This window comes from Cyprinus carpio, chromosome A2, assembly GCF_018340385.1.
Source record: "Cyprinus carpio isolate SPL01 chromosome A2, ASM1834038v1, whole genome shotgun sequence".
NCBI lineage: Eukaryota > Metazoa > Chordata > Actinopteri > Cypriniformes > Cyprinidae > Cyprinus > Cyprinus carpio.
Window position 1 is genome coordinate 12,136,522 of NC_056573.1, and position 25,117 is coordinate 12,161,638.

General features: G+C 36.2%; 1 protein-coding gene across 3 annotated transcripts in view; it reads left to right on the plus strand.

The window, feature by feature from the left end:
* Positions 1-679: 679 nt before the first annotated feature.
* The window catches only part of LOC109099597 (phosphatidylinositol 3-kinase regulatory subunit gamma-like), a 30,806-nt gene continuing 6,368 nt past the window's right edge, over positions 680-25,117 (plus strand). Inside the window, exons 1-10 of one of the 3 annotated variants that reach the window (XM_042773391.1) lie at positions 680-1,018; positions 5,007-5,716; positions 19,241-19,333; positions 19,907-19,972; positions 20,933-21,091; positions 21,246-21,444; positions 21,557-21,642; positions 23,081-23,186; positions 23,281-23,379; positions 23,544-23,724. In XM_042773391.1, the coding sequence (XP_042629325.1) occupies positions 5,392-5,716; positions 19,241-19,333; positions 19,907-19,972; positions 20,933-21,091; positions 21,246-21,444; positions 21,557-21,642; positions 23,081-23,186; positions 23,281-23,379; positions 23,544-23,724 (1,314 nt within the window). In that variant the 5' untranslated portion in view covers positions 680-1,018; positions 5,007-5,391. Of the gene's footprint in view, positions 1,019-3,564; positions 4,160-5,006; positions 5,717-19,240; positions 19,334-19,906; positions 19,973-20,932; positions 21,092-21,245; positions 21,445-21,556; positions 21,643-23,080; positions 23,187-23,280; positions 23,380-23,543; positions 23,725-25,117 lie in introns of those variants that run through there. The other 2 variants (XM_042773397.1, XM_042773394.1) reach the window with 2 other exon arrangements.

Consider the following 25,117-nt stretch of genomic DNA (forward strand, 5'->3'; position numbering starts at 1 on the left):
AGATCCTAGACTCTTGACTAAATCCACTCACGCTTAACTGTATTTGTAAAGTTTGGATTTAACCATGATTAAATGTGTATATAATTGCTGATAATTATATTTCAGTTGTTTCAGTGCATTTCCTCTTATGACAGTGGATGTTTTTCATACTAAAGCGCTAGTGGTCTGTGGTATATTAACCTCCACGATCACAATACACTACCATTTAAAATAAAAGTTTGGGGTCTGTATGGTTTGTTTATTTTTGAATCATATGAAGGTCATGCTAACCAAGGATGCATTTATTTACGATTAAAAATAAAGTTAAAAGTAATATTGTGAAATATTATTGTAAGTTAAAATAACTTTATATTTAAATATATTTTAAAATAAAATGCATTGCTGTGATGATCACTCCAGTCTTCAGTGTCACGCGATCCTTTAGAAACCATTCTAATACGCTGATTTAATAATATCACAAGTTTTTTTTTTTAATAGCATTGGCCTGTTGCTTAAAACAATGCTTATGTTTGAAATAGTTAAATTAGTTAAATGTGTCAGTCCTCTGATAAACGATAAAACAAATGGACAATTGGAAAAATTGCGTAATTTGATATGGTTTTGTAGTTATTTATTTTTTTATATCACTTGTAGGTCTACATTTTTTTTATGAACTGGTTTTTACACTACCTCGCCTAACCACAGCGGGATGGCGCAACAGGGAGTGCAAGAATGATGAAGAGCTTCATGTGTTAACCGAGATTTGCTCTTTCGGACGTTTTCGGCTCATTCCGCTATTTTCCGTCCCGCTTTCACTGGTTCTCAAGCAGTCCTGCCCGCTTTTTGCTGAGCTGGAAAATGGCAGTTCGGCAAGTTGAAAAGATTCGTGCGGAATGAAAAGGAAAAATAAATCAGTCCTGTACTCTGCTGAGGGAGTAGATGGGAGTTAAACACCAGAGTCCGGTCGAATGTTAGGATCGCACATTTATTCACACGCGCGAAAGAAAACCGTCGAAGCTTTTGCAACGACTTGCCACGGGTAAGTTTCCCCAAGTTTTGCACATTGCGTTACTGTACTCTACTAAACAGGACGGCTAGCTAGCAGCCTCCAAATGTGGGAAAATGGTGGAAAGGACACAAAGTGTGATGCTACAACATACATACGTGGACTTGTTTGCTTCTAACGATAAGGCAACGGGTTATTTCCTTCAAAAAATCGCGGATTTAGTGGGGGACAAAAAATGTGCAGACCGATATGCGTTAGGTTTGCATGCAGAAGCACGTTCGCCTCGTCTGATCAAGGCAGCAGATACACAGTTAAGTGAACAGCCTGCAAGAGCTGCAGCGCGTGACGATGACTCGAGCACTTGCTGAAGTATTTATGCTACAAACTGAACTTTTTAAGTAAGATGTGACCGTTCTGAATCTGAAGTGTCCATTTGTCAGTCACTGTTCGACGCCTCTGTTCTACATTATACAGCAGTTCTAGCTCATTTTAGTGATGGTGTTGATTATTTCAGTATAACGACGCAAGGATTTTTCACTGTTCTTGTCTCAGAGGAGCGAGTTTTTCTCAGGATTGTTCCTAAAGTGGGGAACGGAGCCTGAGGCGGGACGCTAAATCTGTCGCTCCGTTCCGCTGTCGTTCAGTCTGTGCGTCGCGTGCAGTTAAACTGGCTTTAGCTAAGCGAAGAAGAAATATACTAACTGGTACATTTCAGTTCAAAGTCAGCTTGAAATGAAAATGAAAATTCACCCTAGCTATTTTGTGCATGCAAGTTATAGTTATAAATCTGCGGCTATATTTAATTTAGTACGCGCGCACTGTCATGTAAAAAGGTTACGCGCAATCTGGAATTTCGAGGCGAAATATTTCGCATTGGATGGATTCAAGTTTGTAAAACTGTGAACGCGAATTCACTGTGCCGTGTTTACCAATATAAACCTGATTAGCTTGGAAGTCTGTAATGCATTGCTACACTATTGATAATAGACAATGGACCTGGACCTTCCTTGCATGTGCAATATCGCTTAAATTTTGCTAATGTGACCGCACCATGTGAATTATTTATCCATGAATATGTTTCTTTCTTTTTTTACAATATGAAAGGTCTGTTGCTACTTTTGTTTCATCTTGACATTAGATTACTCTTCTAAATAATTTAAGTAACATTGAAAAAAAAAAATCAAATCAAAATTATAGATGGAAACATCTCGTCAACGTGACAGTAATCAAGAAATATAAGGTAGTAATATTTTTTTCTGTCTGATCTAGCATTAAAGGATTAGTTCAGTTCCAGAATAGAAATTTACTAATAATTTACTCACCCTTGTGTCATCCAAGATGTTCTTGTCTTTCTTCAGTTGCAAAGAAATGAAGGTTTTTGAGGAAAACATTCCAGGATTTTTCTCCATATAATAGACTTAAATGGTGGCCAGCGGTTTGGAGGTCTAAATTGCAGTTTCAAAGCAGCTTCAAAGGGCTCTACACGATCCCAGCTAAGGAATAAGGGTCTTTTCTAGTGAAATGATCGGTCATTTAAAAAAAAAAAAAACCTTTTACCCACAAATGATCGTCTTGCTACAATTTGCAAACTGCAATTTGGACTTTCAGCTATAAGTCTATTATATGGAGAAAATAAAAATCCTAGAATGTTTTACTCAAAAACCTTAATTTCTTTGCAACTGAAGAAAGACAAGAACATCTTGGATGACATGGGGGTGAGTCAATTATCTGGAAACTTCTATTCTGTAAGTGAACAAATACTTTAATGGACAAGCGAGTAGTCCTGCCCCAGATTTACACCACTGGGTGAGCCAATGTTGCTGTGTTGGGCCGGTCAGGATGCTCCAACAAACAGAGCAATGTTATGAAAGCACTACAGTGTTTACATTTTTCATGGGAATGTGCATGCTAATGACTTGCTTATAGTTGACTGCACATTAACTTGAGCAAGTATTTTAAAAATAAAAAGACATTTTAACTTTAATGAGCAACATTGTCTGTATCTGAAAAATTGCATGCAGTATATCCAGAGGGTATGTTTTGTATGCCGTTCCTTCAGTCCTGCACACTCCAAGCTTTAAAAGGACATATTGTTTGGAGAACACTGTCTGTCACCAGACTCATGGGCATTAGTCAAGGTACTTCGGCCAATGAAACGAGAGAGGAAAAAAATATTGCATAAGCTTTCCATACCCAGACAAGCTCATCGTTTTCCTCCTCAACGCACATTTGCAAAATACTGTGACTGCCCTACTTTCTTAAATCTTAGACTGGTCTCGTGGATGGATTATAACTCCTACCTTGGTAGCCTGAGGCTGAAGACATGCACAGAATGACAGAGAATCCTGATCCTGTTTTCTCAGTAGAATTCCAAGCAGAATCCAGTCCTTTCCCCTGCGCTTGAATGATCCTAATGTGTCAGAGTCCTGATTAGACAAGCCTCATTCAACAAATATTTTGATTTTGCATTGCTCGTCTCTCATTCAGAATACTTAAAACATGTCATACAGACATAAACATCCCTATTGTGAGCAAAAAAAAAAAGTTATCCACTGCAGAAAAGCAGTGTAGTTTAAAGGTTTAGGGTTTGATCACTGCCTAGATACATTTTCTAATATTAGACCATTTGCTTGATTTGCCCCAGCTTCTCTGGTGATTCTTGAGCACATGGCCATATGCTGCCCAATAGGAATCCAGGATTACCTTTTCCCTTCTGTAGCAACAGTGAGTTTGCTGCCTGGATTCATTAATTATTTTGTGCTCTGCCTTGGTCACAGTGTTTTGCAAACTGCTCTGCCCAGACTGAATAAAGGGGAGGAAAGGATGCGTACGAATCCGTCTGCCGCCGTCCTGCAGTTTAAACTGTGTGCTTGACTGTAAAGATGAAGATTTCTCTCAGAAGAACTTTTAGCTTTAGCACTCAGACTCGGATTTGACTTTTTCTTTTTTCCTGAATGAACTCCGTCATACAGTCCAGTAGCATTACATGAAATGCTTTAGTTATAATGATGAAAAGGCGGAAAGGGGGATGACGTATTTCGGAGGGGGTGTTTCGGTGGTGTGAGGATTGCGGGCTGTGGTTGGGTATGTCTGTGCCACGTGTCTGCGCTTGCACCTCTCTTCTCCACACAGAGGATGTCGGACTGAGACCCTAGTGCGTCTGGTCAAAGTGGGGTGAGTGTTGCCCTGTGATGCCTGCAAACACTTTGACGTTGTTTATTAGATTGCAATCTTTCCACGGGGTCGGCAAACCTTTAAAATGCCACTTCATTGGTATTTGAGCATAAGCCCCTGGTTCGAATGTGCGCATGCGCATTAAAAAAATCATACGTTTTGCCATTCCGTCATGTAAGTGATGCATATTGCAAATATACTTAAACAACATCAACTGCGTACTGTAATAATTGGATTCTTGTGCAAGTATGGACTTTGGATTATTTTGAAAGTTAAGCGACCTGTGCTCATTCAGGAATGCTATTCCCAAAAACAACAACAAATTTGAGGCAGTTATCTTTTTGGTTATTTGCTGATTTTGAAATATTTGTTGACGTTCTGGCTTAATTTGTTCATGGTAAGTGCAGAAGCTTGTTTCTCGGGTTTAGTTTGCTTTAAGATTATGGGGTTTAAAAATTCACCTGGTCTTACGAATGACTTACTGTGTCCATCGTATGACGCATGTATGAGGTGCATCAAGTTTAGTGCATTTATATGCAAATTAAACCTATTTTACAAATTCGACCTAGTCTTTGTCCAGCATGTTTAATCAGACTACAATCGGCCTTGGCGTTGTGCATTTTCTATGAGAGACATAGGTGTTCCACGACGTGTATTTAATGCTTTGAATATTTTATTACGCGTTCTGTCATGTGAACTTGGACTGTCTGGACTTTGCAAAAGCCTTTCTTGTAGCTCGACTGTAAACGTACCGATTAAGTTGTTTAGATAATTTTATTATTATTCTTTTAGAAAGCCTTTGTGTGAGTATTTTGCTCTTAATATACGTTTCTTTTTCTCCATACAGTAATCACATTACACTGGGAGGATCACATCTTGAGAGGGAATGTTGAGCGACCTGCTATAAGACGACATCAGCTGATTTGGCGAAATAAATCTGTGAAGGACTTCATTCTTTATTTCTTTTCCGGTGGCTGAATGAGCATGCTGCATTCCCTCTGTTCCATCATTTGGTTGAACCGCGGGTTCAAGTTGAGAAAAGTGGCCTGTTCAGCCAACACCGGCCAGGTCTAAGCCGTGTGTACCGCGCATGCCTGTTAATGAGCTTTGGTCAGAAGTGCTTAGCTTTTAACTAAACGTCCCACGGTACGACATCATTCGCACCCTCGCAAACTTTCATCCCCAGTCCGACGTTCTTCTGTCTGGGGTGATTGTCATTTCATACTCTGAAAATGGCTGCCGATGGCTTCCAGTACAGATCTCTGTACTCCTACTGTAAGGACTGGGAGGATGACATTGACCTTGAGCCTGGTGATATCCTGACGGTCGACAAAGCGTCTCTGCTGTCGCAGGGCTTTAAAGAGGGAGACGAGCAGCACCCAAAATGCCTCGGCTGGATCTCGGGCTTTAACAAGCGAACCAAACAGAGGGGAAACTTTCCAGGGACGTACGTGCAGTATTTGGGACCTGTGAAAATGTCAGTGCCGTCCTGCCAGCCTCGTTCTCAGAGACCCCTTCCTGCTGTTCCCAGACCTGAGCCAACAGCCTCCTCGCAGGGTAAGGCTGGCTGCTTTTACTGTGATGACCAACCTGCTTAATCGGTGCTAAAGAGCTGTTATAACCTGTTTTGTTTTGGGGACTGACTGCTATGCTCGTTGAATCAGGCCTCAGATCTTGTAATAAAGATTTTTTTTTTCTTTTTTGTTGAAACAATAGAGGGAATTTGATGTTGACAGCAGGCTTCTTCTACAATGAAATCAGTTAGGTGTTGAATCATTAGTTAGGGTCGGGTATTGTTTGAATTTTATCAATTCCGATTCCGATTCTGCTTATTGATTCCGATTCTTATCGATTCCTAGTTTCGATTCCAATAAGATAAAAAATCCAATATAAAAAAAATTAAGTCAAACATTTAGGTGTCAACCATTTATTCCTTGTCTTTTTACAAAGCATTCCGTTGCAGCTGAATAACATGAGCAAAAATCAGCAGCCTACCGAACACTGCAAGAGGAATTTTGCCCATGCTTTAAAAAAATACCACAGCAAAAACTACTAGATTAATATAAATGTAAAATATTAAAGTGTTAAAGACAAGCAAACAGTCAGTAATAAAATAGAAAAAACAAATCAATTAAAATGATAAATAAATACAACTGAAGCAAATTTCAGGTACAGAAACTATAATAAAATTTTTAAAAACACTGCATAGTTTTCTCTTCATAAATCAAATATAGATTAATTAAAGTTATTAAATATATTCAGTCAAGATCATTGAATGATTTTCTTTTGTACTTTGATTAACATTTATGACAGGCAGCGCTTTTATAGGCTGCTGTCTCTTTAACGGCGAACCCATGCAGCGCTAAAAATACTGCACATGCATTTTTTCCTCATCTGTTTACGTTCACTTAAAACAAAAACGCCTGTATTTATGATGATATACTGATGTAGTTTTTTGCATACTGGTCGATCGCTGTTCTCTGTGCACGCGCTTCCGTTTTATGTGCGCTGCACAAAAACAGGGTGCAAGTTCTTTCCATTCCTGTGAACGCAGGAATCGTTAAGCAGAATTGAAATGCATGCTTCTCATCGAATACCCAATTCTTGGAAATTTGGAACCGGTTCTAAAATGGAACCGGTTTTTGAGACCCAACCCTAATCATTAGAGATTTTGCTTGTGTAAGATGAATTTTTTCCATTCCACAAAAGGTTCTTTACAGTATAAGAAGGTTCTTTATTTATTTCTTTTTTTCTTTATTCAAATGTTCAAGAAAAATCGTTTCTTTTGAGAACTGTTCAAATTAAGGTTCTTTGGGTTACCTAAAATGGATTCTATGACATTGCTGTGAAAAACTCCTGTTGAAACCTTTATTTTTAAGAGTGCATCACAATCATCTATGTAGAAGCTACCTTGTAACCTCTTAGTTATTTAGTGTCTCCTTCCCTAAACTGTCTTTGCTCTTGTATTTCTCTGGCACTTTCCCCCGAGCTCTTTCTCCTCCTCCTTTTATGCCCTCAGGAAGCAGTAAATTATAGTATGTTTGGAGGCCTGGCAGTTCACCAGGCCAATCTGGAGAGTTAAATGTATCAGGTAGGGCTTTCAGCTTCATCTGCACATTCCCACTCCCATCAGGTGATTTTTGCTTCAATGTCTCCTTTGTGTCCCTTTTCTGGACAGTTAAAATTCTCCAGCACTGCAGTGCACACTAAAAAGAAGTTGTCATATTCGGTTTGTGATAAAGAGAATGCAAGAGAAGTTTTGGTGTACTTTGAAGTGTTGAATTACAGGACAAGATACGCACAATTTAGATGCTGCTTCCAAGTTATATCCAGACCAAGTAAAATCTATGGTATTCTGTGTTGAGTATTTTAAAATGCAAGAGGCACGAAATGTGTAGAGTTGTGAATGATGGGTATTCCCATTCTGTGGAAATCTGGAGTTCTGCAAGCACAGATTCCGTCTAGGCCTAGAAACATGAACAGGGTCACAATTAGGGCTTTGTGCGATTTGGGGAAAATATCTAATTGTGTGTTTTTTTTTTTGACACATACAGATTTTTTTTTTTAGCAGGGAATATTATAATTGTATTACTACTTCTACAGAATTTACTTAAAATAAACTAATCTTTCCTGTGAAATTCAATAATTCTTTATTTAAAAACATCTAAGAATATATCTTTTATTCTCCAGTACTGAAAGCAGAACCGATAAGGGAGCTCTTGAAATGTGTTGTGACACAGCTCTTGTAAATTAATGTTACTTTATTTGTTTGGTGTCTCATTTCAAAGCCAAAGTAATCTCATAATACATAAGTTTTTCTTCATTATTAATTTGCCTAACTATGGATCTGACCATGTAGATGCCATAATCACACACACACACACACTCTCTCTCCCACTTTCGTTTTTTTTTTTTATTTTATTGGTGGGCGTTTACGCAGTTGCTAGAGCAGAGCTGATTGGGGTGAACGGAGGTGCGCTCACTCTATTGGTTAGTAAGACTGCCACTCAGTAATGCATGAGCTCTGGAACAGAGTAATATCGCGTCCACATCGCAGGCTTTGCGATTAGCAAAATTGCAACGTCTCATATCGCGATTCGATTTCGATTAATCGCATAACCCTAGTCACAATTATCATGGAATGCATGAAAAAAAAAGATAGATGTAGGGAATTGACCTACATGCCTGAGACATTTGCCTGCTGCTTAAATGGATTTGCACTGAAAATGTAGCATTGAAAAAAAGAGGAAGATAGAAATCATTTTGCTCTTAAAATTAAGAATCTAGACATGTAAGATTTATAAAGGTAATTAGGCCTACATGTTCAGTTCTACCGTTCTTCCTTTTTAATATCAAGTTAATAAGAAATGCTTTTAAGAGTTTTATTAATCATTCATATTTTGAGATCTATGTAATTGGTTGTCTTTAATAATATAATGAACATTAAACTCATTTATAAAATATTAACATTGCATATATTCTTGGGCTTAAAACTCATTTGGTTGTTCAGTAAAAATTCAGCTCAATTGCTTACATAATATTTGTGCTCAATAAAATTCAAAAACAATTTTTTCTATTCATAGTTTTATGTTATAAATAGATTGCGAGGGAAACGGTTCTGTACCAGAAACTGGTCTGAATGTTGACATAAGGGTTACATTATTTTATGCTTGATGGGGTTTTAAATTAGCATAAGAAACACTTATAGATGTATTCTTTAAATATATATATTTGCAACACTATAGGGATAGAGAAGGATTCAGACGGAGTCAGTCTGTAACAGTTGTAGTTTATTCACCTTAGAATAGCAAAATTTTCTCAAATGTAAATGAAAACACCTCTAATCTGTGTGAAAGATCTTTGACAGGCAGCAGTTGACACTTGGTATGTAGATGGTATGAAGATAGAGGTCCTAGCTGCATGTTTTAAGGTAGCAGCACAACTTTTTTTTTCCAAGTATTACTCTAGGTAGGGCTGGGTATTAATTTCAGATTTCAGGATTCATTTCAATTCCACATCAAAAGCTCTTGACCCAATTAAATTCTGTTTTAGTATCAGTTCATTTGGATATATTCAGGTGCATTACATGTAATTTTTTCTTTAAAACATTCTCTCAACTACAGCTCTGAACTCTACATGGATAATAAACACTAGTTTATATGATATATTGATATTTTCTTTATAAGTGATATGATATGAGGCAATACCATTTATATTTTTGGGGGCAGTTGTGGCCTAACGGTTAGAGTGTTGAACCCCCAACTGCTCCCCGGGTGCCGTAGCATAAATGGCTGCCCACTGCTCCGGATGTGTGTTCACAGTGTGTGTGTGCACTTTGGATGGGTTAAAAGCAGAGCACGAATTCCGAGTATGGGTCACCACACTTGGCTGTATGTCACATCACTTTCACTTTCACTTTCATTTAGATATACAGGGTTTTTCCTGGGTCAAAATTGGTCTTCGGTGGTGGCTGACCGACATGGTCATCCACACACAGCAAAGAGTACTCTAGTACCCACATGATCCGCAAGCCCAATATTGACAATAAATGTTAAATTTAAAATAAATACAAAGAAACAGTTTGTGATTTTTTTTTTTTTTTTCTTATCCTATTTATTCATGAAAAAAACGATCACTGTTAGGCTAGATAGTAAAAGAAAGCGATTACAACTTATTTTACATGTAAACATCATCGATACCAAAGTATATTTGAAATGTCAAAGGTATCACAATTTATCTATTTACAAATTATGCAATTATCAGACACAGATATTACCTGTCACTCTCACTGTCATCCTTTATTGCGTCTTTGCAAAAAAAGCTGTGATTTTTCCACGACTGGCTTTCATAGTTTTGAAAGATAAAATCCTTTTTTGATAGACCTGATAATTATTTTAGTATAATCATATCAGTTAAAAAGTAGCATTAAAAACATAGCGTTAAAAGGTGTAATAGTGTAATTTTTTACCATATAAAATGTAATACAATTAGCAGCTAGCTAGCAACAGCTTGCTTTGTGCTTTGATCTAGTTTCATCTCACGCCAGTTTAACTTTAAACTAAATGATTTTATAGGTAATTTACTACACATTGTCGTAGGCCTGTACATACTGTCGATTATTAAGGCTAAATTTTACTAAACACTCTTGCTAAATGGGGTAAGCACACTTACTTTCTCATTTCAGATGTGTATGTTCTTCTAAGAAGTAATGATTTGTTATACACAGATTCAGACACTGACAGGCAGACCAACTGCTTTAACCATTCATTATAATGAATCGGCTCAAAGGAGTCATTAGGTCGCGAATCGGACTTTAGCGGACGTGTTTGGTGGGAATCCTGGCTGTTAGGAAATCGCGAAAGATTTGTCAACATACACACACAGAACACTTCATAACTGGATAGATTTTTTTTGCGTTTATTTAAAGTTATGTCAGCTGCATGTGCGGAATGCTTGTCACAAGTTGTAAGAGAAGATAAGGCAACTTTTTTTGACTGCAATTCACACCCAGCGGTAATTCAGCAAAAATATTCTCCGAGTGCACCACGTGAAACATGGATTCGGTCTTCCGACCTTTAGGATCAGTTGATTTTGACGCGAGTGAGAGAGCAAAGACAGAACTGAAGACGGAGAGTGCGCGCGCGGGGGAGGGGCGCTGTGCTCGTTCTCTCCGTCTGTAGCCTGCTTCACTCACAAAACCCTATTACAGATCAAATAAGGCTTTGGCGGGACAAAAAATTGTTTTGGCCGCCGCCAAAAAAATTTCAATGTAGGAAAAACCCTGATATATTGTAGTTTGATACAAGTGCATCTGAAAATATAGCAGAGGACACAGACTGAGCTGCTGCAGAGAAAGTGCATAATCCAATTTGTTCTAAACATGTGACAAGCTTCATATTAAGGCCTTTAAAATCTGATAAGACATAGTTTATAGTTTAATTTGGCATATTAGTTTAAAAGGGTCATATGATGCAATTTCAAGTTTTCCTTTCTCTTTGGAGTGTTACAAGCTGTTCGTGCATAGATAAGATCCCTAAAGTTGCAAAGACTAAAGTCTCAAACCCAAAGAGATATTCTTTATAAAAGTTAAGACTCGTCCACGCTCTCCTACAACGTCTCGTTCTAACACGCCCCCACGTCTGCGTCACTGTGTGGAAAGATTTACATAACACCGCCCAAATGTTCACGCAAAGAAAGAAGGCGTGACTTTGATTCTCGCTGTAGTATTGTTGCCACCGCCGCCATTTTGTGGAGAAGCTGTGTGTTTCTTTGTGAAAGCGAAACTACTTTTTTGGCCTTCCAAAAAAGGACACAACTACAAATCGGTGGTTAAGTTGAATTTACAACACTTTTCCAGAACAGTTCAAACCAAATATTCAGATGGGTACAGCGCATTCTATGAAGGGCGAGGACTGTTTCCTGAGAGAGTAGCCTAGCCTGTTGTTTCTCTGATCACAAATGCAGACATGGTTTTATGTTTTATGTGTGTTTATGTTGAGATGTGCGGTCTTCCTGAATGCATAACTTACATTTCACAGGTATATTCTCCGTCTGTAAATGTTAGAAAGCCATGGAAATATTTTAATTTTTCTGTCAGAAGTGCATGAGCCTTCTGCTTTGGGATTCTCCGCTAAACTTCACAGACTTCAGTGAACGAGCTCCGCCACGTGCCGAACAGACGGAGCTCAATTAAATAGGAGCGCAATAATTCTGACTAAAATATACATTTCACTAAAATATTTGTAGTTGGACAATAAATTTGACGTAGAATTTTAAACCTACAAGTAAGTCTATTTTTATGATAGCACTGACTGTAATGGGGTGATTAAAATATCCTAACACAACTTTGTGCTTTTGTTCTCATTTATTTTTTTGATCTTTTTTTTTTTTTTTTACATTTTTAGTGAATTTAACTTCCACTTTTAAAGCCTTATTTTTATTTTTAGATTGCAATGTTACAATGTTAGAATGAAATGTGATTTTAACCCTTTTTTGCACATAATATAAAGGCTTATATGCACTTTATTTGTTTTCATTGCCTTTAATGTGTTGTTTTGTTGGACAACATTGGGCGGTAAGTGAAATATATATTAAATACAGATTTTTAAAATACAAAATGAAAATACAGAGAGATATACCATATATCGGAAATCGACAAAAAAACAGAGATATGAATTTTTGCCCGTATCACCCAGCATTAATAAACACTCAAAAACTGAGATATATACAAACTTTTTAACTGCATATAAGGCAATTTTTTCAGTTTTATGAAATAATTATGTTTCTACTCCAGTTCATTGTTGAAATATAAATATTTAACTAGTGGCTGTCAGAAAAACTTGAATTATTCAAACATACAATAAATAAAACATCACTAACCGGTTAAGTAAAAATACAGTAAATATGTTATATATGTGCATGTGAAATATCTACTGTATGTGTGCATATATTTAGCAGAATGTGCTTATAGAGTTATAGACTAACCAATTATATGAGACATGATACATTTCGGTAAGTTGTATTGTTTATTTCAACATAATTTCTGGTGTTCATTCATGATTATTTTGTGCTATAACTAGTAGTAAAGAGGAAGAGATTGGTTCATGACACATGCGTTTCGCGCTACTGGTCGAACTGAGGCGGCTACAGTGATCTATCACGCCACATTAAAGAGTGATTTACATAAATCTTACAGAATTTGAAAGTTGAGTCTTTGTTTCATATCAAAAGTAATAAAGCTTATTGTGATTATTGGATGTGAGGTGCTACAAATAATGTTTAGCGTTAATAATGTTAAGTTTTGATAGTGCTTCAGCTGAAAACAGCATAGACCAAAAGATTGATCCTTGGGATTTAAGAATTAATATTGGTTCATCAAAATTAAGATCAATTTATATCAATATTGTCACCCCAGTTAGGGCTGCATGATTAATCGAACGATTGTCATGCACATTTTGTCAGTAAAGCCTGTTCTGTGATTAGTAGTAAATCTCCATCACCTGCTTTCAGGTGGAGCAGCAATTACTACACAGAGACATAGTTCTCTGACAAGCTATGCAAAATGGCATTTATAATCGCAGACAATATAATCGTAGGATTATTAAATCGACGAAATTGTTCGCGATAATGACAGCTGTTTGCGTAACTTCTCAGTAAACTATGACTCTGTTTAGTAAATGCTGCTCCATCTGAGAGCATGTGAAAATACCACATTTAATAACATGTTTTTACTACCAACTCACTTCATAATGTCAGTCGAGTGTTTGAAATAAATCCTTCTGTGAGATGATGTGGCTTCTTAAACAGAATAATTAAGGCACACAATATTTCATTGTATTCTTAGCAGTGATAATGGCAATGTCGATTAGCATTTCATTATAGATATACTTTATCATGATGAAAATTATAATAATAAAAACTCAGATAAATTGCTGTAGTTGTGTGTTTATTAGTCACATTGAATCAATGAAAGCAGTTAAATCTTCTGTTTATTCAGCTGCACTGATAGTCATTTCCTGGATTTCTTCTTCAGGGCATAATTAGATTTTCAGTGCGAGAGTGCCCTCTGGCCTTTGGATGGAGATTTACTACTGATCACAGAACTGTGCTTCACTGAAAGATATGCATGACAATCGCAGCTTCTGCCTAATCATGATTTATTGCCTTTGCGATTTAATTTTGATTAATTGTGCAGCCCTAACCCCAGTCCTACTTTATAGGCAATAATTTGTTTACTAACTCTCGCCTTACTGTGTATGAAAGACTCAGTCACTCATCTAGATCCAGACATGTTGACTGAACTCCCAAACTTCCATCTTAAGACACCCTTCATAAGACACTTTTAAAAAATGTACTTCCATTAAACTGGTGGAGCAAAAGAAAAAAGGTCATCATCAAATCTGTCAGGTGACTACAGATGTTTACTAATAAACAAGACACCAGCATTTATACTGAAAGCTCATGGCTTGGATCTAGTACTTGATTTTTTTTTTATTTTTTTTTTTCATTTATTTTTTTTTTTATCGGTTTTCCGCCAGCTGGAGTAATTGATAGTGCACTCTCTGTGTTCGCTAACGTTAATATGGCAGAAAAGCATCTGTAAAGAAAATGTGAAAATGATTGTAGCTTTGGAAATATCAGCCCATATAATTACAAACATAGCTGTTACTCTTTTTATCTCTAAGTGCTCTCATTCACTGAGAGAGAGAGATTTTATGTGATTTAATCAAAATCTACCAACACTATCCTCACAGAAATGGTGCACAAAGAAGAACTTGGTTGTGTTTCGCAGCCTGTGGCAGAAGGTCTTCCTCTTTTTTTTCTTCTTTCCTTTTTTCTTTTCCTGGCCTCAGTTTTACTGCTTGCTGAAGTGAACCATGGCTTGGCATTTCTACAGTCTCCGCCTGTTCCTCCTCCCCTGTTTCACAGACTCTTCTGATACTGTCTCCAGGCAGCTATAAACTATCCACTCACTACAATTCTCAGAAAGAGAAGGCCCCTTAAATTTTTCCTCGGCTCCTTACCCTGAACTTTCTTTCACAGAATTAGTCGAGGGCTAGTTAAGGCCTCCGATCTCAGCCTGTATTAAAGGCTGAATCTTTCCCATGATGCTTTGGCCTGTGTTTAAATACTAAGCATATTGTTACTTGGACTGTACAGCAGGCTTTATCAGCACATTATGCATTTTATTGTGATGGACAAAATTCAAGAATAATTTAGGTTTAATAAACACTCTAGGTCATGCTGTGATAAATTTTATTTTGATTATTTGTGCAGCCCTAACTAGGAGTAGAAATTTGGCAATGATACCCATTAGGGATGAACGGATGTTACTATTCTGGCTGATATTGATAAGCTGATATTCATTTTCATGTTATAGCCAATAACCAATAAAAGGGTATATAATTAAATTCTGCATTTTCTTTAAATTAAAAGTAAAATACTAAAGACTAAAACCAATCCATCCGTTAATTGCTCAAATTTAAACAGTAGCTGTCAGAAAAACATCAGAAGTTTGAAAGATTTATTCAAACATGCATAAAATAAGACATCACTAATGGGTTAAATAACAGTACAATAAATATGTAATATAGTGCATATTTACAAATGTAACAAAACATTTTTGTGTGTGTGTATTTGTTTAACAAATGATTGGACATTAAATTGCTTAAAATTAATTATTTAAAATACAAGTGAATTTAGTCATTACAACATAATAATGTGCAGTGTGGAAAATGGATATTTATTTTGAGATTTGCTAAACATTTAATGGTGTAATTAAATAATTAGTGTTTGAAATGTTAACTTGAAGCACTTTAATGCAAGATGGTTCCTTCAAAAACATTAAAAAATCTTACTGAACCCAAACTTTTGTATGCTAATATACATTAGATATATATATTTTTAATATTTTGGTCTGTAAAAATTCTGAGTTTTTTCCTTTTTCGTTTCGGTCTTCCTTTTCTGTTGCGCTCCGTCAGTGCAGAAAGCCTATCAGGCCTAAAGCCGATTATTCTCAACAAAAAGAAACTTGAGCTATATAAGACTGTCTCTTGTAGTTCTAGCTTTTGTGTGTTGTGTTTCTTAATAGTGTTTGCACTGCATTAAGATTAAAACATGTTGAGAGGTTTAGAGCTCCACTGAAAGGAAATGGGCTAGGCCTTCGGTTAGCCTTGGATGAGTTGCCCAGATTACTGAACTGCACAAAGCAATGTGGGTGAAAGTTGTCTTACATAATCATATTCTCAGAGTACAAAGACATCATTTTCCATTAGTAGAGCAATGCCGAATCAAAGTTAATGAACACATCAGAGTGCAAGTCGAGCAAAAAACCAAACCGCACACACAAGTACAACTGCAAAGTCGAGCAGTTTGGCTTACCAAAAGGTAGGCTGTTGTTTAACTTAAATTCAGCAGGGATAAAATGATAAACAACCAAAGAAAAGTTGCTTACTTTTGTTAGCCTACCATATAAGCTCAGATAGGATCAAATCTGCCTTGTCAGTAGCAGTGAAGAAGTCACAGCTGTATAAAGCAAGCTGTTGCTGTAATCATATCGTTAGTTGTTGCAGTTGTTTTTTTCCCAGGGCACTTTCAGTGGCAGGCCAGCCAGAATGCAGACTACCAAGACGACTATAATTGGGTAATCATTAGTTGGTTCTCTCTCCAAAAACCAACAATGACTGGAGGGCCACAGCTGTTTTTCCTAAAAGCAGTATTTTGCACAAAAACTCCTGCTGCGCGTTTAAGTGTTTGTGCCAGTGAGTTCGCAGCTATAGTTTAGTTTGTTTATTAGTGAAGGAATATATTCAGGCTGTTTTTATATTTTGTTATCAGTGACCACCCTGTAAAGAAAGCAGTCATATGTCAATGACCAACAAGAATGTCCACGATAAAGAAAAGGAAATTGCTTTTAAAATGTTTTGTTTAAAACGCATGTGCTAAATTCTTAGAAATGTACTCTTTGTATTCATGTTGCTTTCATATGGTTTTAGAAAACTGTATTACGTCTTGTCATATAGTTTGAACTTTTGTGTTATTGTTTTTGATAGTGATTTATGGGTTGTAGTTGTAATTTCCTTTTTTCTTTTTTTTTTTATTTTAGGCATGTTAGTTACACCATGAGGTTGATTTGATAACTTGAGTTTTTTTTTTTTTAACCATTTTAATAAGCAGTTTAGCAGCAAAAAAAAATAAAAATAAATTAATTCTTATTTAATAATATCCCAAACTACTTTTCATTTCATGGCTTTAATTTTTTTTAATTAAAAAAAAAGAAATTAGTTTTCTTCATTATGAGATCAGGACAGTTTTTGCCTAGTTAAACAATCTTTTGGACATTTTGGAGATGCCTCTCAAATGAAAATGAAACTAATTTTAATCCAGAAATTAAACAAAAAGGCCACTAGACATAATAATGTATAATGTACTTCTGAATAAATGAATAGATCCGAACAAAAACAATGATGAAGACAACCAGACAATGAACTTTGTCCATAGTTTAAATGTATTTTCAATAGAGACTGATGAATTATAATCATGCATAATTGAAAGTATGAGTGTCAGTATGTGTAAAACAGTCTTTTAAATTTGTAGTTGACAAAGAAATCTTAAATAAAATAAGCTTTATTTAGTTCTTTTTAATTTTGTTGTATTACAGAAACAACCTAACCTTTTCCTATTTGTTTAGTAGTAACCATGGTAATTTCACAGCAAAAAGAACTTTTAATTCATTAATTATTTTAGGAAGTTTCTGTAATACTTCCCCAGGAAAGCAAATATATAACATGGATTCACATCCGTGTCATGTTAAATGTTCGAGATGAGAAAAGATTGAGGGTGGAAGAGGGAAAAGCGAGCAAAGTTCCATGTTTAACGTGCAGTGGAAAAGTGGAATGTGCTGACATGGCACTTCGTCTGAACTCCAAAATTAATAATCAGACGTGGTTTAGCCTTGCACTGCCAGGAGGCGAAGGCAGCCAAGCTCTGGCCTCTTTGTGGTGGGCCTGAAAAGGAGGGTCTGGCACATGGCCAGTGGGGTTTTGCTTGTTCAGGCTTTTTGATTAAATCGTTTATTGTGCTCCACTCACGCAAAGTACCAAGGCAGCTCTTGCTCTAGAAGGGGTGGAATAAGACAGGAGAAAACGGTCATAGTTTTTTTTTTTCACCAGTAAAAAGCTTTTGTATGAAAAAGACTTTTTTTTTTCTTTGTGTAGTTTTTCCTATTATCTTTTGCTATGTGATTTTGTAATGCATTCTAACGTCTACTTAGATATTTTGGTTATTTTCTTCTGTTTAAGTGTTTTATATGAATGCAAGAGGTCTTCAAAGGGTTTTAACCAATAGAACAAGCAAGAAACCATATGCAAATATACATCCCAAAGCCATCACTCTACCTGAGACAGAGACGTGGCCTGTGTTGGGTTCAGCACTGGCTCTGAGGTGCAAAAATACACCAATTTTATAGAAGAACCTTCTCATTACATCATGTCAACAGGCTTCTGCGCTAGACAGTTGCTGCTTTTGGCAGCTTTAGTATTCCACGAAGGACTGCACATTTAGCACTATATTTAAAAAAGGTAACAGGCAAGTCAAAGTCAAATTTAAAACATTGGCCCCGGGACAGTGAGGCACAACCACAATTCAAAAATGAGAATGAAGAGTGCCAGAGTTTAAATGCTGGTGTTAAGAAACATTTTACTTCAGATTTGGATTTTACATTATATAAGGCACTCATTTAATTTAGAAAATAAATTTAATCCTATGGTATCCTTCCTAATGACATTATGCTCTTTTTTTCAGTCTGAATCTATTATTGTGATAACCGTAATTAGAAATACATTAAATATGCTAATCATCATAGTGAATTGAATACACTTTTTTTTTTTATAATGAACATGCTTTTAATTTTTTAATTAAAATGAGTTTTGATTGTTTCTAAAAAAAAAAAAAAAAAACAAATGTCAGTGATACAACTGTCCTATTATCATATTGAAGATAAAACCTTATGAAAAGAAAACCATATTAGATAGTTTGGCATAATCTTGTATTATTTCCTAGAAAGAAAGAAAAAATTCTTAGCTACTTATTAATATTTGAAAAACGTTTGTCTGCCTAATCAAAGCCATGTTGTGTAGCCAAAAAGCAGGAAAATTAAACGCACAACAGGAAGTGATATCAGAGAGGGGACCCCTACAGACCCTCATGACTGTCAAAGTCAATAAGTCTCTTAAAATATCAAATAATTTGAGATTTTTATCACAAAGCAGAAGTTTGTTGCAAGTTGTGAAATGTCATGTGCTGCGAATATTTTTGACTTCATGTAAACAGACTTTTTTTAAAATGTCGTTATATTAACTAAGGTGTATAAATTCACATGTATTCAAGGTGTAAGAAAAATTTTACCACTTTTTACTTGATGTTTACACCACATGTTTTTGTAATTTAATTTAAACTGGTTTTTGAAAGACTTCTTGGACACTCTTACTTGCACAAAAAGTTCAGAGAATGATATCTTTTTGTAATTGTTATAAGCAGAGTTTTGAGGGAAACTCTTTTTCTTTTCTCTCTCTGCCGTTTCAGTTGCTCCAGTCCTGGACTTGACCAAACAGTTCACACACCCGGAAACTGCTCCTCCTAATCTTATTAAGTTGGTCGAAGCAATTGAGCGGACAGGTAATACTTTTGTGTCACTAAATGTCATGTAAAGGGCTTTATTGTTTGTGGTTTGTTTGTTTGAGAGCCTGACACATGATACGGAGCGTAAATCCAGAGCGAGGAGGAATCCCTGCAGAATCCCTCCAGCCACAAGAAAGAACGAAAATATAAACGCATTGAAATTATTATTATTTTTTTAATTGATTTGAATTTTTAATAGATATTTCCACATTGAAAATAATATTGAAACCCGAGGTGTGAAATGTTTCTTGTTAGACCATATGGCAGCTATTAACATTCAGATTTCCTCTTTCACTGTAAGCCATCCCTCTCTTTCTCCCTGGAGCGAGAGACTGAGCGACGCTCGGACTGTCTGGCTCGACTGAAGCCGTCCTCTCACTTCTTCACAGACTAAAGCGAGGCTCAGGGATTCAGCTGGGCTGTTTTCCCAGTTCTCCCGATAGCGTGACTGGATATATTTATATCTCTGGGCTTTTACATTTAATGTTTAGATGTAACTGCTCCTCTAATCCAAGCTGGCATGGAAGATCTATTTTTGAGAGATGATATAATGCCTCAATTTTCTGCTAGGTCTGGACTCCAGGACACTATACAGGACATCCACTGCTTCAGCCTCTGATAGACAGAACCCCGCTGGTAAGTTTAATCGCAGTTCTCATCCTCTGCCACATAGGTATGCTCTTCCTGTGCAGGAGAAGACAGTTGGCCGTCTTTTTGATTTAGAATTTTTTAATGTTTTGTGTGTTATTCTTAGTAGCTTTAAGTCATTTTGTTCTGCTCATTTTAGTCTAGATATCAGCTTGCATACATTGCTTAAATATCTATCTGTCTGTCTGACTGTCTGTCTATATCTATCTATCTATCTATCTATCTATCTATCTATCATCTATAAAGAAATACATTTATTAATAAAATATATTTATATTAAGTAATTAATATATTTTTATCATTTATATAAAATATAAACATTATTGTTTAAAAAATCCTAAATAGAAAAATAATTACTTAAATCTGTCTATTGATCTATATATCAAGATATAAATAAATAAATAAATGTCTCTATTTAAAAATTATATATTGTATGTAATATTTAATGTATCATAATATAAAATATAAGCATTATTGTTTAAATAATTCTGGGTATTAAATAAGTGTTATTATTTATCAGTCTATCAATCTGTATATCAAGAAAGTAATATGTTTTTAAATTATCTATCTGTCTGTGTGTCTGTCTTTCTATCTGTCTGTCTATCGTTCATTTTACTTCATAGCATTTTTGTGATTATTAAAAATATTTTAAAACATTACTTCCAAGTTTAAATTAGATTTTGAAGATTATATTTTAAATTAGATTAATGAAGTCTCAGACCTTTGGATTCCACTGTATATACTATTAAAAAAAAAACTAATGTAGGACTGGTACGGCAAAGTAAAATGTTGTTAATGGTTAGATAATGTTTACCAGCAATTTGCTATCTGGTTATCATAAGTTCCAGCATATTTGTGTAACTCTGTATGAAAGGGGTGCTTTGGATTAGATAATGTGTGTCTTACTGTGACTGGTCATTTCTAATATGTGCATCATGATGAGACCAGACATTTGTCGCTGTGCAGAGCTGCAGGAGTTGGACGTGGGACAGTGGGACATTCATGCACTCTCGGAGGCTCTCGTTCGGTACCTGCAGGAACTTCCTGCCCCCATCATCCCTCCCTCTGTTTATACAGACCTTCAGGCAGCACTGCAACTAGAATCAGGTATGTGCCACTTTTCACTCATCAATGCAGGCCCAAAGAGCACCTTGTGTAGAAAGTAACAGAACTCAGCGAGCAAACAGCTCAGAGTGTCTGCCATGTCTTTGCCTGAGCATCTGATGACCCATGTGCTCATGGTGATGTCATTCCTGAATAGATGTTTCCTCCATGAGAAGCCGAGTGCAGCTGCTGCAGGTACTGGAGAAGCCTGAAGTTCCACTGCAGAACCTTCTGACGCTGCATTATTTGCTCAAACACCTGGAGAAGGTCTGCCAGCACGCTGCGCAGAACGGCCTCGACATTCACACCCTCGGCCAAATCTTTGGCCCTCTGTTGATCAGGGGCCCTGTGAGCGGGTGAGTGTGATGTTTCTTTTCTTTCTATTGGCTGGAGACAAATTCCGGAAATCCGTTGCTGAAAAGTAGCATATGTGCAAACCATCTTCATTTCTGTGTGTTTGATGTACAGGTCAGAGGAAGATGAGGGGTTTCCTGCGGCTGCAGTTGAGAGACTTCTTTTGGGGAGAATTTGGGAACAAGAGCCGACTCCTCCCGGTGAGTCACCTGTTTCATTTTTTCTATTGTGTATAATAGCTAAGCTTTTTTAATTCTCAGATTAAACTCCTTCAGGGGGGATTTACCTGGGTAATCTGTGTTTTCAAACCATGCCAATAATCTTTTGGTGTCATAGTGTTTTGGTGTTGTATTTGATTTGATATGTTTGTGAGTGTATATTTTTTTAATTTTCTCCAAAATAGTAAATAAAAGAGTGATATCATGAAAGTAGTTGTTTTTTTTTCTGGTGTTAATGATTAAGATATTATCTGGAAAATATTTACTGACAGTGTATTTTCACTCGCTTTTAGTTATGTCTGTTAACCTAAAGAGAAACTTTTTCAGTGAAATAAATGTATATAATGCTTTTCACAGTCAATTTTTCTTGTTGAAGTTAAAATCAACTGTGGTCAGGAATCTCCCTATGGATGCAGCCTTGGTTGCAGTTCAGTAAACAATTTGATTTCAGTTTTTCCTTATGTAGCTGCATATTTTATTACTTTATTTATTTTGCAGTACTGCCCACTTTCATCATAAGTGTATTTACAGTAAACATGCCTATTTGTTACCCTGAGGAATTTGTTTAAATATTGTGGTAATCAATTATGCCACAGATGCAGTATATGTCTAATAAGATGGAAAAAAAAGAATATTCAGCTCTAAAGTTTTATATGGATGTGTGTATAGTATCATTGAAAACTGTGGGGTTAGTAAGAGAGAATAACTTTTTTTTTAAGTTATTAATGCTTTCATTCAGCAAGGATGCATTGTTGATCAAAAGTGACTTAATATAGTGTTACAGAGCATTTATAATAATACAAAAGACATATAATTCTTCAAAGAATCCTGAAATAAATTTCATGGTTTTCACAAAGATATTAAATGTTTCTTGAGCAACAAATCAGCATATTAGAATGATTTCTGAAGGATTATCAGAAGACTTGAGTAATGGTTGCTGAAAATGCAGTAAACACATTTTACAATACAGTAAAACAGATGTAAAAAATATTTCACAATATTACTGTTAATAAATATAACCACAAATACAGCCTTGTTGAGCTTAAAAGTTTTATTTCAATAACACAAACTCTTTTTGACCCATTAAAAAAATGCAGTATGGATTTGCATTTAAAAAAAAAATACCAAAAAAGCTTTATCTTCCCTGTAGTGTAGACTTAAACTCTACTACAGGAGAGAAAACTTCATGTTGTTGTTTAACATCCAGGCTAGTAACTGAAAGGTTGCAAGGCTGATCCCTGAGCGATCGCCATTATGCCCTTGAGCAAGACGGGTTGCTCCAGAGACACTGTGCCTGTAATATAACATTGCACGTTTCTATGGTGACGAAGCAGGAAAGTCATGAAAGCAAATGTTGTCCCAAGTCGTGTGGGAATAAAAATTTATTTATTTTAATCATAAATATTTGTATCTTATCCAGCTCTCCCTCCTAAACCGCCCAAAGCCAAAGCCATGGCCTCATCTGTGACCAATGGAAACAGCAGCTTACTAAGTGAAGCTGAGTGGTACTGGGGAGACATTTCAAGGTAAATCACTGACAAAATTACCTATACAGCTGTAATTAAGATTGCCACACATTTCTGTATATGATGAATCTGTGTTTGATGCCCGTGGTTTTAGAGAGGAGGTGAATGAGAAGTTGAGAGACACTCCTGATGGTACGTTCCTGGTGCGGGACGCATCAAGCAAAGTGCAGGGAGAGTATACCTTGACCCTCAGGTGAGCGCCTCCTCAGACCAAACGGTGGTTTGTGTGATATCTAATAGGACATGCATAGTTTGTTGTAGGTGTGCTGCTGTGTCATTCGTTTGATATGCATCATAACGAAGAGGAATTTCTAACAGAGACAAGAAGTGATCAAAGCCTTGTTTTGTTTATTCCAGGAAAGGAGGCAATAACAAACTGATCAAGATTTTTCACCGCGGGGGGAAGTATGGCTTCTCAGAACCTCTTACTTTTCTCTCTGTGGTGGAGCTCATCAACCACTACCGGCATGAGTCGCTGGCCCAATACAATGCCAAGCTGGACACTCGCCTGCTCTTCCCTGTGTCTAAATATCAGCAGGTATGATGCCTCCATTCTTCAAACTGATGGCACAGTCTTCATGTTATAGTGGTAGCTCATGAAAAAAATATTTACTCACCCTTATATACCAAAATGATTTTTTTTTTTATGAATCGTCACATGGATCTTTTTCCATACAATGACAGATCATAGTGATCACAAACTTTGTGTCCAAAACAAAAACATCAAAATGTCTTGAGACTTCTGCATCCATTCTCATTCCCTTCATCTAGCTGTTTTTGAACCCAATGATGTATCTTAATGTAAATGCCCCTTAAAGGGATAGTTCACCCAAAAAAAAAAAGAATGTGAGATGTTTGGCTAAAACCATCCCAGCTAAAAAAAAACGTAACTGTGACATAATCTGGTGACCAAAGTTACTTCGTAACCTCGTGATGTTGCCAGGTAGTAACTGCGACATCGTGGATCAATAGTTGTTTGCTGGTAATGAGTTGGTCATTTTTACAATTATTTATTTTCTATGGGCGGACATGCAGTAATTTAACCTAATTTATGTCCTCATTTGCCCAAATGAATTTAAAGGTTTTTTCAACAGCTGTAAATAATATGAATATATACACATAAATGAATTCAGGTCATTTATTTTCAAATACTCACAAATATGAACAATAAAATACACCCAAATTATGAATAAAAACACAGGAAAAACAGCAAAATATGAATGAAAGCATCCAGGGCGTTCTGTGCTCAGCATCATAATAAACAGATAGGCTATGCTATGCTAGCAACATTTGCTAGCAGACATTTCTGATAATTAAGAAAAGATACCATAATCGCAGGTATATTAACAGAAAGTACTTAAAGTAGACTGTGGGTAATGTTACTTAACCAATCTGACGCAGTTGTTGAACTTTTTTGATATAACCGACAAGAAACAGAGAGAAATGTCAGGTGCATTATCTAAAGGGAAATTTAAATCTTGTGTCTAATTACACATTTCAAATAGCAATTTTTGGTAATAAGAGCATATAAAGAACATGTAAATTATGGTAATTATGTCCATGCCACGTTGCAGTTAGGTTACCTGTAAGTCATGAAATTATGAATAAATTACGTATCTGGGACGTCCTTGGTAATCTTACAATGTTAAGCCCCGTTCACACTAGCAGCTGCATGTGGCCAGGGGCTGGCGATGAGGTTACTAGTGGGCGTTCTCAATACTGGTTGCCTTGACAGTGAATCAGGTTTCTTGCTGTGAAGTACAAACATTTTGGAGGCAAAAGACTAAACATAATCTAAATCTAAATTTAATCCGTACATACAAACAAAAATGAATGTGAAACAGAGCCTACTTTCTTCCATTGAGTTTATCTACCGCACTGAGAGGAGAATGATCACATGAGCTATTAAGTATTATTTTCTTTTGGGTGTA